The 13,487-nt window shown below is 36.1% G+C and overlaps 1 protein-coding gene and 1 long non-coding RNA gene across 4 annotated transcripts in view; one reads left to right on the plus strand and one right to left on the minus strand.

Moving 5' to 3' along the window:
- The window catches only part of UCHL3 (ubiquitin C-terminal hydrolase L3), a 55,937-nt gene extending 49,879 nt beyond the window's left edge, over window positions 1-6,058 (plus strand). For 2 of the 3 annotated variants that reach the window (XM_058437988.1, XM_032151045.3), the window contains exons 7-8: window positions 4,881-4,939; window positions 5,843-6,058. In XM_058437988.1, the coding sequence (XP_058293971.1) occupies window positions 4,881-4,939; window positions 5,843-5,926 (143 nt within the window). In that variant the 3' untranslated portion in view covers window positions 5,927-6,058. Of the gene's footprint in view, window positions 1-1,545; window positions 1,607-4,880; window positions 4,940-5,842 lie in introns of those variants that run through there. The other variant, XM_058437989.1, reaches the window with a different exon arrangement.
- The window catches only part of LOC116467353 (uncharacterized), a 32,502-nt gene continuing 23,104 nt past the window's right edge, over window positions 4,090-13,487 (minus strand). The window contains exon 3 of the long non-coding RNA XR_004247770.2: window positions 4,090-5,063. This is a non-coding gene — a long non-coding RNA (uncharacterized LOC116467353). The remainder of the gene's footprint in view (window positions 5,064-13,487) is intronic.

The raw sequence follows: 13,487 nt of genomic DNA on the forward strand, positions 1-13,487 counted from the left end.
GAGGAAGGCATGTTGAAGCCAGGATAGTCTGATAACTAGACCTCTTGTGCAACACAATAAGCCAAGTTGTGAATGCAAAGTAAAAGTTCTTGAAGGAAATTAAAAGTGCTGCTCCAGTGAACACATGAATGACGAGAAAGCAAAACAGCATTATTGCTGATATGGAGAAAGTTTGAGTGGTCTGGATAGAAGATCAAACTAGCTACAACATTTTCTTAAGCCTAATCCGGAGCAAGGCCCTACCTCTTTTCAGTTCTGTTAAGGCTGAGAGAGGTGAGGAAGCTACAGAAGAAAAGTCTGAAGCTAGCAGTTGGTTCATGAGGTTTAAGGAAAGAAGTCATCTCCATAACATAAAAGTGTATGGTGAAGCAGCATGTGCTGATGGAGAAGCTGCAAGTTATCCAGAAGATCAAGCTCAGATCTTTCGTGAAGGTGGCTATGTAAACAACAGATTTTCCGTGTAGATGACTAGCCTTCTCTTGGGAAGAAGATGCCATCTAGGACTTCTGTAGCTAGAGAGGAGATGTCAATGCCTGCTTTCAAAGCTTCAAAGGACAGGCTGATTGTCTTGTTAATGCAGATGGTGACTTTCAGTTGAAGCCAATGCTCATTTGATATTCAGAAAATTTTAGGGTCCTTAAGAATGATGCTAAATCTTCTCTGCCTATGCTCTATAAATGGAAAAACAGAGCTGGGATGATAGTATATCTATTTATAGCCTGGATTACTGAATATCTTAAGCCCTCTATTGAGACGTACTGCTCAGAAAAAGATTCCTTTGAAAATATTACTGCTAATTGACAATGCACCTGGTAATCCAAGAAATCTGATATAGATATATTTACAATGAGATTAATATTTTCATTTCTGCTAACACAGCATCCATTCTGCAGCCCATGGATCAAGGAATCATTTAGACTTTCACTTCTTGTTATTTAAGAAATACAGTTTGCGAGACTATAGCTGCCATAGTGATTCCTTTGATGGATCTGAGAATAGTAAATTGAAAACTTCCTGGAAAGGATTCACCATTCTAGATGCCATTAAGAACATTCATGATTTATGGGAAGAGCTCAAAATATCAACATTAACAGGAGTTTGGAAGAAGTTGGTTCCAGTCCTCATGGATGACTTCGAGGGGTTTAAGACTTCACTGGAGGAAGTAACTGCAGATATCATGAAAATAGCAAGAAAACTAGAATTAGAAGGGGAGCCTGAAGATGTGACTGAACTGCTGCAATCTCATGATAAAACTTGAACAAGTAAGTAGTTGCTTCTTATAGATGAGCAAATAAACTGATTTCTTGAGATGGAATCTACTCCTAATAAAGAAGTCATGAACAGTGTTAAAATGACCACAAACCATAAAGGATTTAGAAGATTACATAAATGTAGTTGATAAAGCAGCAGCAGAATTTGAGAGGATTGACAACATTTTTGGAAGAAGTTCTGTGGGTAAAATGCTGTCAAACAGCATCACATGCTACAGAGAAATCTTTCATAAAAGAGTCAAATGTGGCAAACTTCATTATTGTCTTATTTTAGGAAATTTCCACAGCCACCCCAACCTTCAGCAACCACCATCCTGATCAGTCAGGAGATATCAACATCAAAGCAAGCCCCTCCATCAGCAAAAAGATGGCAACTTGCTGAAGGCTGAGATGATCATTAGCATTTTTAGGAATAAAGTGTTTTTTAATTAAGGTATGTACATTGTTTTCTTAGACATAATGCTAATGTATACCTAACAGACTACAGAGTAATATAAACATAACTTTTATATGCACTAGGAAACAAAAAAATTTGTGTGACTCATTTTATTGTGATACTTGCTTCATTGTGGTATTCTGGACGCTAACCCACAATATCTCTCAGGCATGCCTGTACATTTTTTAAAAGTTTTAATTTCTGTATAGTCTCTGTTTTTTAAGCCTGTACATTTTAAAGAAGTTTTTATTTCTGTGGCTGGGTGTGGTGGCTCACGCCTGTAATCCCAGCACTTTGGGAGGCCGAGGTGGGTGGATCACAAGGTCAGGAGATCGAGACCATCCTGGCTAACACGGTGAAACCCCGTCTCTACGAAAAATACAAAAAATTAGCTGGGTGTAGTGGTGGGTGCCTGTAGTCCCAGCTACTCAGGAGGCTGAGGCAGGAGAATGGCGTGAACCCGGGAGGCAGAGCTTGCAGTGAGCTGAGATCACGCCACTGTACTCCAGCCTGGGCGACAGAGCGAGACTCCATCTCAAAAAAAACAAAAACGAAAACAAAAACCAGTGAAACAGTTTTTATTTCTGTATAGTCTCTGTTTTTTAAGCTCCATCATTCATGTCGTTGGCTGTTCTTGGGTATTTGACAGTAGCTGATACTCAGTTATCTGCACCAAAAAGCATCTCGTGATGTTTGTCATGTCGCTTGTCTCTTGTACAACTCTGTTGTCACTTTTCTCTGAGGGCTTGTGATCACACTATGGAAAAAACAAGTTCTGAATGAATTGGTTAGTTACTACCAAAAAGTCAGGCCACTGTTGTCTTCCCTGTCCAGCCTGGAAGTGGCACAGCCCATTTGGACTGGGGTTTTTAGGTTACATGACTCGTGTACAAGGTGCAGCTTTTTCCTGCCTCTTTTAGAAGGGGCCTGTAAGTGTGACAGTCTCTGAGCCTCATGGATTCTTCTGCAGCGTATGCATTTACTGAAATTACACCCAAAGTTGTTGGCAAGTGACAGTTTTGTGGTAGTGGTGTTTGGAACAACAGCAAATTTTACATTTTATTGTTTTGGCAAAATTTTTCTGTAAAGGACCAAGTAGTAAATATTTTAGGTTTTGTGGGCTACATACTGTCTTTTAAAAACATAAAAACCAGTCTTAGCTTAAAGGAGGCATTAAAAATACACTGAGGGCTGGATTTGGCCCATGGATTAGAATAACAGTAAAAATCATAATGAATCTTTGTTTTGTACTGCTATTATAAAAATAGACTGTACAGTTTTGACATTTCAGGATCAGTTGTTTAACGATCTTAGTCTATAATAATTGAAATTAATTATATGTTACTTTAAACAGCTGCATTCGAAGGAAAATTGCTCACTGCCATTTTTTGTTTTTATTATGTTATTATTTTATTTTTTTAGAGACAGAATCTCACTTTGTCACCCAGGCTGGAGTGCAGTGGCACGATCATAGCTTGCCACATCCTTGAACTCCTGGGCTCAAGTGATCCTCCTGCCTCAGCCTCCCAAATAGCTGGGACTACAGACTTGTGCCACTATACCTAGCTAATTTATTAATTCTTTGAAAAGGAGGAGTCTCACTGTATTGCCCAGGCTGGTGTTGAACTCCTGGCCTCAAGCAATCTTCTTGAATTACAGGCATGAGCCACCACACCCAGCCATAACTGAGTTTATTAGCTCTTTAGTCTCATGAATGACATATACACAAAAATGATGGAAACCAGGAAAATACATATATTAAGCCAGGTGCTGTTGCATGTGCCTGCAGTTCCAGCTACTTGGGAAGCTGAGGCAGGAGGATTGCTTGAACGCAGGAGGTCAAGTTCAGCCTGGGGAGTATAAGTGAGGCCCTGTCTCTAAATTAAATAGAAGAAAGAAAAATACAAAAGGAAAAAATATATATTAATTATAATTTGGTTAGGGAGGGAACAGCCTACATTGTTTACTTATACTTTTGCCTTTATGTAAACATTAAAAAATAATACAAAATGGGGTGGCACATAATGAATGTGATAGTCATATAAACATAGAATAGTCTATTGAAGAATAAGCATTTGCCACAAAAGGATATTTTAAGAAGACATTTTATGATATATTATTGAGAAATATACATTATAATTTAGAAAGATAGTATAAGTTCATAGAAATATGGATAATTAAGTGTTCATGTGTAATATAGTTACAGGAAAATGTTTCCTAAAGGTTCTTAGAAACTTTAGGAGTTACATCCCAGGCATTGTAATTTAGGGATAAGTTTCTTTAGGATTTTGAATATTTATCTCAATGTTAGTCCAAAAATAGGAATCACAAATTCTGATGATATAATTTATAGAAATTAATATTACTTTTTGTGGAGATGAATTTATGTGTTAATTTTCATTCATTTTTAAAAAAAATCTAACAACCAAGTCTATTACTAGATGCATATTCAGAAATTTTTATTATGGTTAGAAAGCATGGAATCATAGAAGGGGCTGTGTTTTATGGATTGAACTTAATTAAGAGCCACTTACAAGACATCTGAGATTATGGATTTGGATATATAATTGTCAGTTGACTTTGGGTTAGCATGAGTTTAAATAATTCTAGACTTTTTAAAAAATAATATTCAAAAAGTACTAGTTTATTTAAGTTGATTGTGAATTTGGTTATTTTGGTGGTCAGTAAAATAACCCTGGGTTATTTGGATTATTCCTCTATATTACTGCATTGGTAGTACACAATTAGTAGTAGTATTGTATAAGCCATGACAGTGTGGCTCCCTTTCATTGTTTTAAACATGTCTGTCTTACTTGAGATCTTCCTATTTAAAGTAAAAAAGGAAATTTTTTAAATTTCTAAGGATAAAAGCTGGGGTGATAATTTTTAAAAAACAATAATTTTGCGTATTATTTTCAGGAAATGAAAGCCAGCCTTGTAATAAATTCTGTTCATGAAGATAATTTAGGCTTTCAAATATGGAAGCAAAGTTCTAACTAATAACCTTTAATAAAAAATATTCATGGTAGCCCATTAAAACATTTATTTTAAGATATTATTTAAAATGGCTTTTAACTTTTCTTGCCTCACTGGGGGAAGAGGAAAATGGAAGTTGAAAGTACATTATCCTGTAAAAACAGCTAAGCATTCAATTGTTTGTCTGTTTTCCACAGATGGGCGGAAACCATTTCCAATTAACCATGGTGAAACTAGTGATGAAACTTTATTAGAGGTAACAGTAACACTTGTTGGCCCATCTTAAGTGCTATCAATATTTTGTCACCTTTAAAACATCTCTAAAGGTCACTTGCATAACATTTTCTTTGTATTTGGATACTTCTTTATCCTTGTTCTCTCTAGAAAATCCAAAAAGAAAATTTATATTAGTGTTAAAAATCTACAACAAATAAAGAGGTTTTCACAGCTCTATGGACAAATGTAAAATTTGAAAAGGCAAGAATAGTATTGAAAGACTTGCTCATTATATCCCAGATTTCATCAAATCCAGGATACCATTAATTGTATCTTGATCCTGATTTTAGAGATTTTAAAACATGAATAAACTGTGTGGCTTAGAATCAATGCAACGTGATTTTTAGGTGAAAAGTTTCTTAATAGCATTTAAAGAACACTTATGGCCAGGCATAGTGGCTCACGGCTGTAATCCCAGCACTTTGGGAGGCTGAGGCGGGTGGATCACCTGAGGTCAGCAGTTCGAGACCAGCCTGACCAATATGGTGAAACCCTGTCTCTACTAAAAACATAGAAATTAGCTGGGTGTGGTGGTATGTGACTGTAGTCCCAGCTGCTAGGGAGGCTGAGACAGGAGAATTGCTTGAACCTGGAAGGCAGAGGTTGCAGTGAGCCAAAATTGCACCACTGCACTCCAGCCTGGGTGACAGAGCAAGACTCTGTCTCAAAACAAACAAACAAAAAAACGTACTGTATGTTATACTTTTGTACAAAGCAAATTAGGGCACCCAGCTGTTCACTTTTCTGGTGTTCTTTATTTCTCATTTGGAAAAGGAAGTTTGCAGTGTAAAATTGGTATGAATTAGAAAAATATGAAATGTTTATCATTTGTAAGTAAAACACTCATACACTGAAAAATCATACTTTTTTTTTTCCTCCATAGGATGCCATAGAAGTTTGCAAGAAGTTTATGGAGCGTGACCCTGATGAACTAAGATTTAATGCGATTGCTCTTTCTGCAGCATAGCTTGTCAATAATGGAAACACCAAAAACTGTATTATTTGCAACTAAATTTTCTCTGCCATACACTAACTCAAAAATTTTGATATTTTCATTAACTTGATGATTAAACTTTATGTGAGTTAAACTTTGCCTTAACCTGTGTTTTATGTTATTTTTGCTCCAGGTTAAAGGTGCAATGCTTTCCTCCTCTTTTTCTTGTGAAGGATTTATCTTGTTTGAAAACTAGCAATAGCTTTCTTATCCTTTTTAGATTTTACAGGAAATTTTGTATTGGGATACTAGGCACAATTTCCATCTGCATAACATGAATATATATTATCTATGTTAACATGTTTATTTAGAAAACATTTGTGAAGCATCTACTTGTAATGAGATGGATGCCATTCTGGGTTCAGAAGTTAAAGCATTGAACGCTGTTGAAAAATGTAATAGTCATGGAGCTTATGTTATTGTGAGAAGAGATAAATAACAAACACATCAAGATAAATACCAACAATAGATGCTGTGTGGAGAATTAAAATAGGATTTGTGTTAGGGGTGACCAAGCAGCTACTTTAGATTTTGTTGTCAGGGAGGCTTCTGTGAGGAGGCGACTTTAAAGTTGAGATCTGAATGACTAAAAGTAGCCTGTCATAAAGGTGGTGGGGAAGAGCAGAAGAAGTAATTAATGTGGAGTCCCTAAAGTAGGAATATCTTGCTGTATTGTAGGACCAGGAAGGAGGTTCAAGTGGCCAGAGCATAGAAAGTAATAGGGAAAGTAGCAAGAGATGAGGTCAGAACAGTAGGGGCTTTTTGATACAGGAAAAGGCGTTTGGATTCATTGCAAATGTGATGGTAAGCCATTAGAGAATTTTAAGCAGGACAGGAACTTGCTTTGATTTATAATTTTAAAAGGTCACTCTGACAACTCTATGGATAATATAGGAAGGGAGCAAGAATAGAGGTAGAAAAACCTGTGAGGTGCCCACTGTAGTTGTTCAGTGGGATGATGATGGCTGGGCCTTAAAAATGGTAGATTAGATAGAGGCCAGGTGCAGTGGCTCACGCCTGTAATCCCAACATGTTGAGGCTTGCAGCCAGGAATTTGAGACCAACCTGGGTAACAAAGCGAGACCCCCATCTCTACAAAAAAAAAAAAAAAAAAAAAAGTTAGCTGGACACGATGGCATATGTCTGTAGTCCTAGCTACTCAGGAAGCTGAGGCGGGAAGGATTACTTGAGCCCAGGAGTTTGAGGCTGCAGTGAGCCATGATTGTATCACTGCACTCTAGACTGGGTGCAGTGATATTTTTGAGACCCTGTCTCAAAAATAATAAATAAATTTAGATGGTGGTATATGAGTGAATTTTGGTTGTGCTTTGAAGAAGGAAGGGCTTCAGTTGAGTCTTTAAGGATAGGTGGAAAGGCAGTAGAAAAGTGAAAGGGCATTTATAGAGTTGGGCCAAAACACAGAGTTGATGTGATGACAGTGTTCTATATCTTTTTGGGAGAGGAATAGCCATTACTTGGGTATATACATTTATAAAAACTCATTGACTTGTACATTAAAAATCTGTACTTCACTGTATATGCATTTTACCTAAAGTAGGGGGAGGTAGTAGTTGGTTACTTGGAATATGCATTTATCATAACTCTGAATTGTACATTTAAAATCTGTACTTTACATACATTTTATCTTTAAAAAAATAAAAAACAACCAGGGTTGGGTTGAAATGAGTATAATAGGAGAAAAACCAGATTGGTCTAGAATGAAGTTTTTGACCAGTAATTGAATATAGATGTTTACCCACAATTCACTGAGTTAAGAGTAGTAAGGTGTGGCTTTTGGAATGAATTAGATCTTTGTTACTCAAGTGTGGTTGCATCAGTACTACCTGGGAGCTTCTTAGAAATGGGAAATTTCAGACCCCACCCCCAAAACCTTTTAACAAGATCCCTGCTTATTCATAAGCAATAAATTAAGCTGGAAGCACTAGATTAGATTAGTTAAACATTTTTAACAAGATTGCTTCTTATTCATAAGCAATAAATTAAGTTTGGGAAGCACTAGATTAGAAAAATAGACTATAACGAGGAAAATAACTTCAGAAGATATTTAAGCTTACCATTATTCTACAGTGAAAAGGGCATGGGTGAAATGTTGGCGATAGGGATGAAAAAATAATCGGAAACAATTTGATAGACTGTATATGCAGATGATGCTTACCATACCAATAATAACGACCCATGTATTCTATTCTTGTTACATTATCTTTTGTGTGTTATCTTAAATATTTTAAACATTGCTAAGCAGTTTTCTGCCTGTTGCCATGCTGGATTTCTCTTAATTATATGATTTCTTAATAGATCCTAAATCAATGGCACATTACCTAGAATTTACATAGTTTCTCAAAATACGCTATGAGAAACACTAACTTTGCAGAACTCTTAATGGGTAAGAAAGATTTGAAGTCGAGTATCTTGAAAATATTGGGTTAAACAATTTTTTTGAAAGTTACAGGTATATTTGGAGGGAGGCAATTATAGAATGCCTCAGTTTTTTAAAAAAATATTCCATGTATTATGAACAACATTTTCTCAACATTTTAGGGAGCAGCACTTAGATTTAGCCGCCTTTGGCACACAATTTAAGGTGGTAGTCCCTTGTGGAACACATAGCTTGAAAACTTTTCTTGCTTCTCTCTTAGGTTTATGTGTAAACTTTTAGTTCTCAACTCTATTCCCTACAATACTTTGTTTAGTCACTTTCTTAAAACTTGGCACTTGTAGAAAAGATGAATAGTTTACTTTGTGTGAAAACTCGTGGAGACACTAAGGTTGATAAGTTGTGGGTTATTTCTGTATACTGCTGTTAATGACCGTGATAGCGGGGAAAATAGAACTAAAATGAGAACTAGAACTAAATATTTTTGCTTGGTGGAGTTTTGGGAACATCATCTTTCACTGGGTATAATGGTTTGCTTTAAATTATTGAAACAGATGAGCTTTTATGAGCCCCATAATGCTTAACCCGAATATTTTCAATGTTCATTTGTGAGTAAAGCAGAAGTTACCTGTATTCTATGGCAAGTTGAAGTTTAAGCTATCTTAAATGAAAACTATCTTTGATTCCTTATAAAAAATATTTGAACGAATCTGATTTAAATTTATTTTATTCCATCTTTGATTTGTGTGCAAGCCTTATTTGGTAAGCTTTATCACTGGGCTGTGTATAACATACAACCTGCTTATTTAATGAAACTAATAGAGCTTAAAAGGTATTTTTAGACATTAATGTTTGTCTACTACTGTATCTTTCAAAAGAAGCATTATAGGGCTTATGATTCCTCTGTTGGTGCTGGTAAGAATTGCGAAGAGGCATATTTCCATCACTTTTTTAGAACTTTCCTATTCATAGAAATTTATTTCTTTTAGGTAAATCTTATGTAGGTATATATGTATATATATGTGTGCATGTATATATATGTACACACATTCACACATGCATACCTTGAAAAGACAAATAACCTTGGTTTAAATCCTCTATCTTATTTAAATCCATGACTGAAGTTAAGTAAAACCACTTTGAAAAGTATGTAATTGGCTGGGCATGGTGGCCCATGCCTGTAGTCCCAGCACGCCTGTAGTCCCAGCACGCCTGTAGTCCCAGCACGCCTATAGTCCCAGCACTTTGGGAGGCAGAGGTGGGCGGATTGCTTGAGCCCAGGAGTTCAAGACCAGTCTGGGCAACATGGCAAGACCTCATCTCTACTAAAAATACAAAAATTAGCTGGGTGTGGTGGTGTGCATCTGTGGTCCCAGCTACTTGGGAGGTTGAGGTGGAAGGATTGATTGAGTCTGGGAGGTGGAGGCTGCAGTGAGCCAAGATCACACCACTGCACTTCAGCCCCAGTGACACTAAGACCCTGTCTCAAAAAAAAAAAAAAAAACAAAAACAAACTGTAATCATTATATAAGGTTTTTAGAACTAATTTAGAGGGATTTATATACGCATACATAAAGTTTAATAGTTAATGTTACCAGATTCCCTGGTAAGATCTTAAAATGAGCTTCCTTGTGTTCTCAACATTGCTACTAAAAACCAAGTGTGGAATATACTCTTCAGATAGCAGCAAATCTTTTGTCATTTCCTTTGCTTCTGTTGATTTTCGAAAGTTTACATCCTTAAAGTACATAAACTATTGTGTTGTAGAAGATTCCACATCATGAAGGGCATTAATTTTCTTGTGCCACTGGTGCCAGTTGATCAGACCAACCTAACATGCCTCAGTTTCATGCATATTCTCACTTGTTTTCCTTCTGAATAAAAGTTATTCTAAATCTTTCTCTTGACTTCTTTATTTAGGGTAGTGGTTCTGAACCTGTCTGTTGCTTCTACCTACTTGATAGGTGAGGGTCCTCAGTACAACATTTTTCCAGAGGCCACAACTAGATATTATATAGGAGGTTATAAAGACAAAGGCTGGATATTATGAGCAATTCCTTATTGTCTAATTGATAAGGAAACCCCTGGTTTAGGGACACTAAATGTATATGACCTATACTGAAAACTACTTTGCAAAATTAATTTAAAATTGCTTAGAAATATATAATGTAGCTCTTACAATCTACAAGGTAGATATGAATATAACTTGAATTATTTAAAATAAGAAACAGCTAAGTGATATGAATGGCACAATTTAATTATTTGGTTCAGAACTATACTCTATCAACATGTAAACATAGTTGATATTCAAATAAGTAAGTTATGTTTAATAGTGTGTCCTTTAAGAGCGAAAGGATCTCTGTGTCCTGCACATGTTTTATGACTACAAGATGAAAACAAATTGCTTGAGGTTATATTTGTATCTTAAACATGAAAAACTTGAAGCACATGCAAAGGTTGTAAATTAGACTTCTTTAAAAATGTAGTAAAACCTGTCTGTTGAAAAGTTGTGTTGCTTACTGAGAGTTCACCTGTGGAAGAAGATGACAAAAAAAAAAAAAAAAAAATTGCATCTGAATTTTCCTGTGTGGCTAAGCCAAGAAAGTACTTTTCCAGAGGGTTATTTTCTTTATTCTCCCTGAATACTAAGTATTTGAAACCAGAAGTTCCTCCCTTCTTCCACCACTACGGAAATAATATACATTTTATCCCAGTGTGCAGGGAATGCATGACAGGGAATGTTACTCTGTGCATATTTTTTGCCATCAAGACCAAAACATGATATTTCATGGTCAGGGTATAATTTAAAAGATGTATTCTTCTGAAGAGTTGATTTTAAAACAAAATGCAAATACCTTGGATATTTTTTATATTAATATGATAGAGACATTAGTTCTTATAGCTACATTCTGGTACTATAATCAGGTACACTGAAGTATTCAAGATAAGAGCACGAAAGTACTGATTTTAAGAACTTTAGAAAACATTGCTTATGGGCAATATAAACTTGAAGAATGTTTAAAGCAAACTATTTACTTCATGGTTTTAGTTTTTACCTTGTTTTTCCCATTTTGGAAGACTAAAGCATGTACGTCAGTTGTTACAAGTATCCAGTGAAGGCTTTTAGTTTTTGAAGGACTAGTAGGAATCTCCTGTTTTTTTTTTTTTTTTTTTTTTTTCTTTTTAAATGGTGCATGAAATGCCAAGTGAAAGTGACTTTTTTTTTTTTTTTAAATCTTTAACTTTTTGTTTTTACGGGTACATAGTAGGTGTATATATTTATGGGGTACATGAGATATTTTGATACAGGCATCCAATTTGTAATCATCACATCAGGGTAAATGGGGTGTCTGTCACCTGAAGCATTTATCCTTTGTGTTACAACAGTCCACATATACTCTTAGTTCTTTTTAAATGTACAATTAAATGATTGACTGTAGTCACACTGTTGTGGTATCAAATACTAATTCGTACTTTCTAACTTTTTTTTGTGCCCATTAACCATCCCCACTCCCTCACTACCCTTCCCACCTTCAGGTAACCACCGTTCTGTTGTCTTATCTCCATGAGTTTAATTGTTTCAATTAATTTTTTAGCTCCCACAAATAAGTGGGAACATAGAATTTTGTCTTTGTGTCTGGCTTATTTCACTTGACGGAATGACTGCCAGTTCTATCCATGTGGTTGCAAATGACAGGATCTCATTCTTTTTATGGCTGAATAACACTCCTTTCTGTATATGTCCCATGTTTTCTTTATCCATTCATCTATTGATGGACACTTAGGTTGCTTTGAAAACTTGGCTGTTATGGATAGTGCTGCGCTAAACAGGCGAGTACAGATAATCTCTTCAATATACTGATTTTCTTTCTTTTGTATGTATACTTAGCAATGGGATTGCTAAATTATAGGGTAGTCCTATTTTTAGTTTTTTGATGAATCTCCAAACTGTTCTCCATAGTGTTTGTACTAATTTACTTTCCCACCAACATTGTATGAGGGTTCCTTTTTCTCTACACCCTCATTTTTATTGCCTGTCTTTTGGATAAAAGCCATTTTAACTGGGGTGAGATAATGTCTCATCGTAGTTTTGATCTCCATTTCTCTAATGATCAGTGATGTTGAGCACCTTTTCATATTTGCCATTTGTGTGTCTTCTTTTGAGAAATGTCTGTTTAGATCTTTTGCCCAATTAAAATCAGATTGTTAAATATTTTTTCCGATTGAGCTCTTTATATATTCTGGTTATTAATCCCTTTGTCAGATGGCCAGTTTGCAGATATTTCCCCATTCTATGTGTTGTCTCTTCACTTTGTTGATGGTTCCTTTGCTGTGCAGAAGCTTTTTAACTTGATATGATTCCATTTGGTCCTTTTTGCTTTGGTTGCCTGTGGTTGTGAGGTATTACTCAATAAATCTTTGCCCTGTCTAATGTCCTGGAGTTTCTCCCGTGTTTTCTTGTAGTAGTTTCATAGTTTAGGGTCTTAGATTTGTCTTTTTTTTTTTTGGGACAGAGTCTTGATCTGTTGCCCAGGCTGTAGTGCAGTGGTGCTATCTTGGCTCACTGAAACCTCTGCCTCCCAGGTTCAAGCGATCCTCCCACCTCAGCCTCCTGAGTAGCTGAGATTACAGGTCCACACCACCATGCCCAGCTAATTTTTGTATGTTTAGTGGAGACAGGTTTTTTTACCATGTTGGCCAGGCTGGTCTTGAACTCCTGGCCTCAAGTGATCTGCCCTCTTCGGCCTCCCAGAGTGCTGGGATTACAGATGTGAGCCATCACACCCAGCCAGATTTAAGTCTTTAATTCATTTTGTTTGAATTTTCTTATTTTTATTTTTATTTTTTATTTTTATTATACTTTAGGTTTTAGGGTACATGTGCACAATGTGCAGGTTTGTTACATATGTATCCATGTGCCATGTTGATTTCCTGCACCCATTAACTCGTCATTTAGCATTAGGTATATCTCCTAATGCTGTCCCTCCCCCCTCCCCCAACCCCACAACAGTCCCCGGAATGTGATGTTCCCCTTCCTGTGTCCATGAGTTCTCATTGTTCAATTCCCACCTATGAGTGAGAACATGCGGTGTTTGGTTTTTTGTCCTTGCGATAGTTTACTGAGAATGATGTTTTCCA

The sequence above is a fragment of the Hylobates moloch genome, unplaced genomic scaffold, assembly GCF_009828535.3.
Source record: "Hylobates moloch isolate HMO894 unplaced genomic scaffold, HMol_V3 SCAFFOLD_4, whole genome shotgun sequence".
Classification (NCBI taxonomy): domain Eukaryota; kingdom Metazoa; phylum Chordata; class Mammalia; order Primates; family Hylobatidae; genus Hylobates; species Hylobates moloch.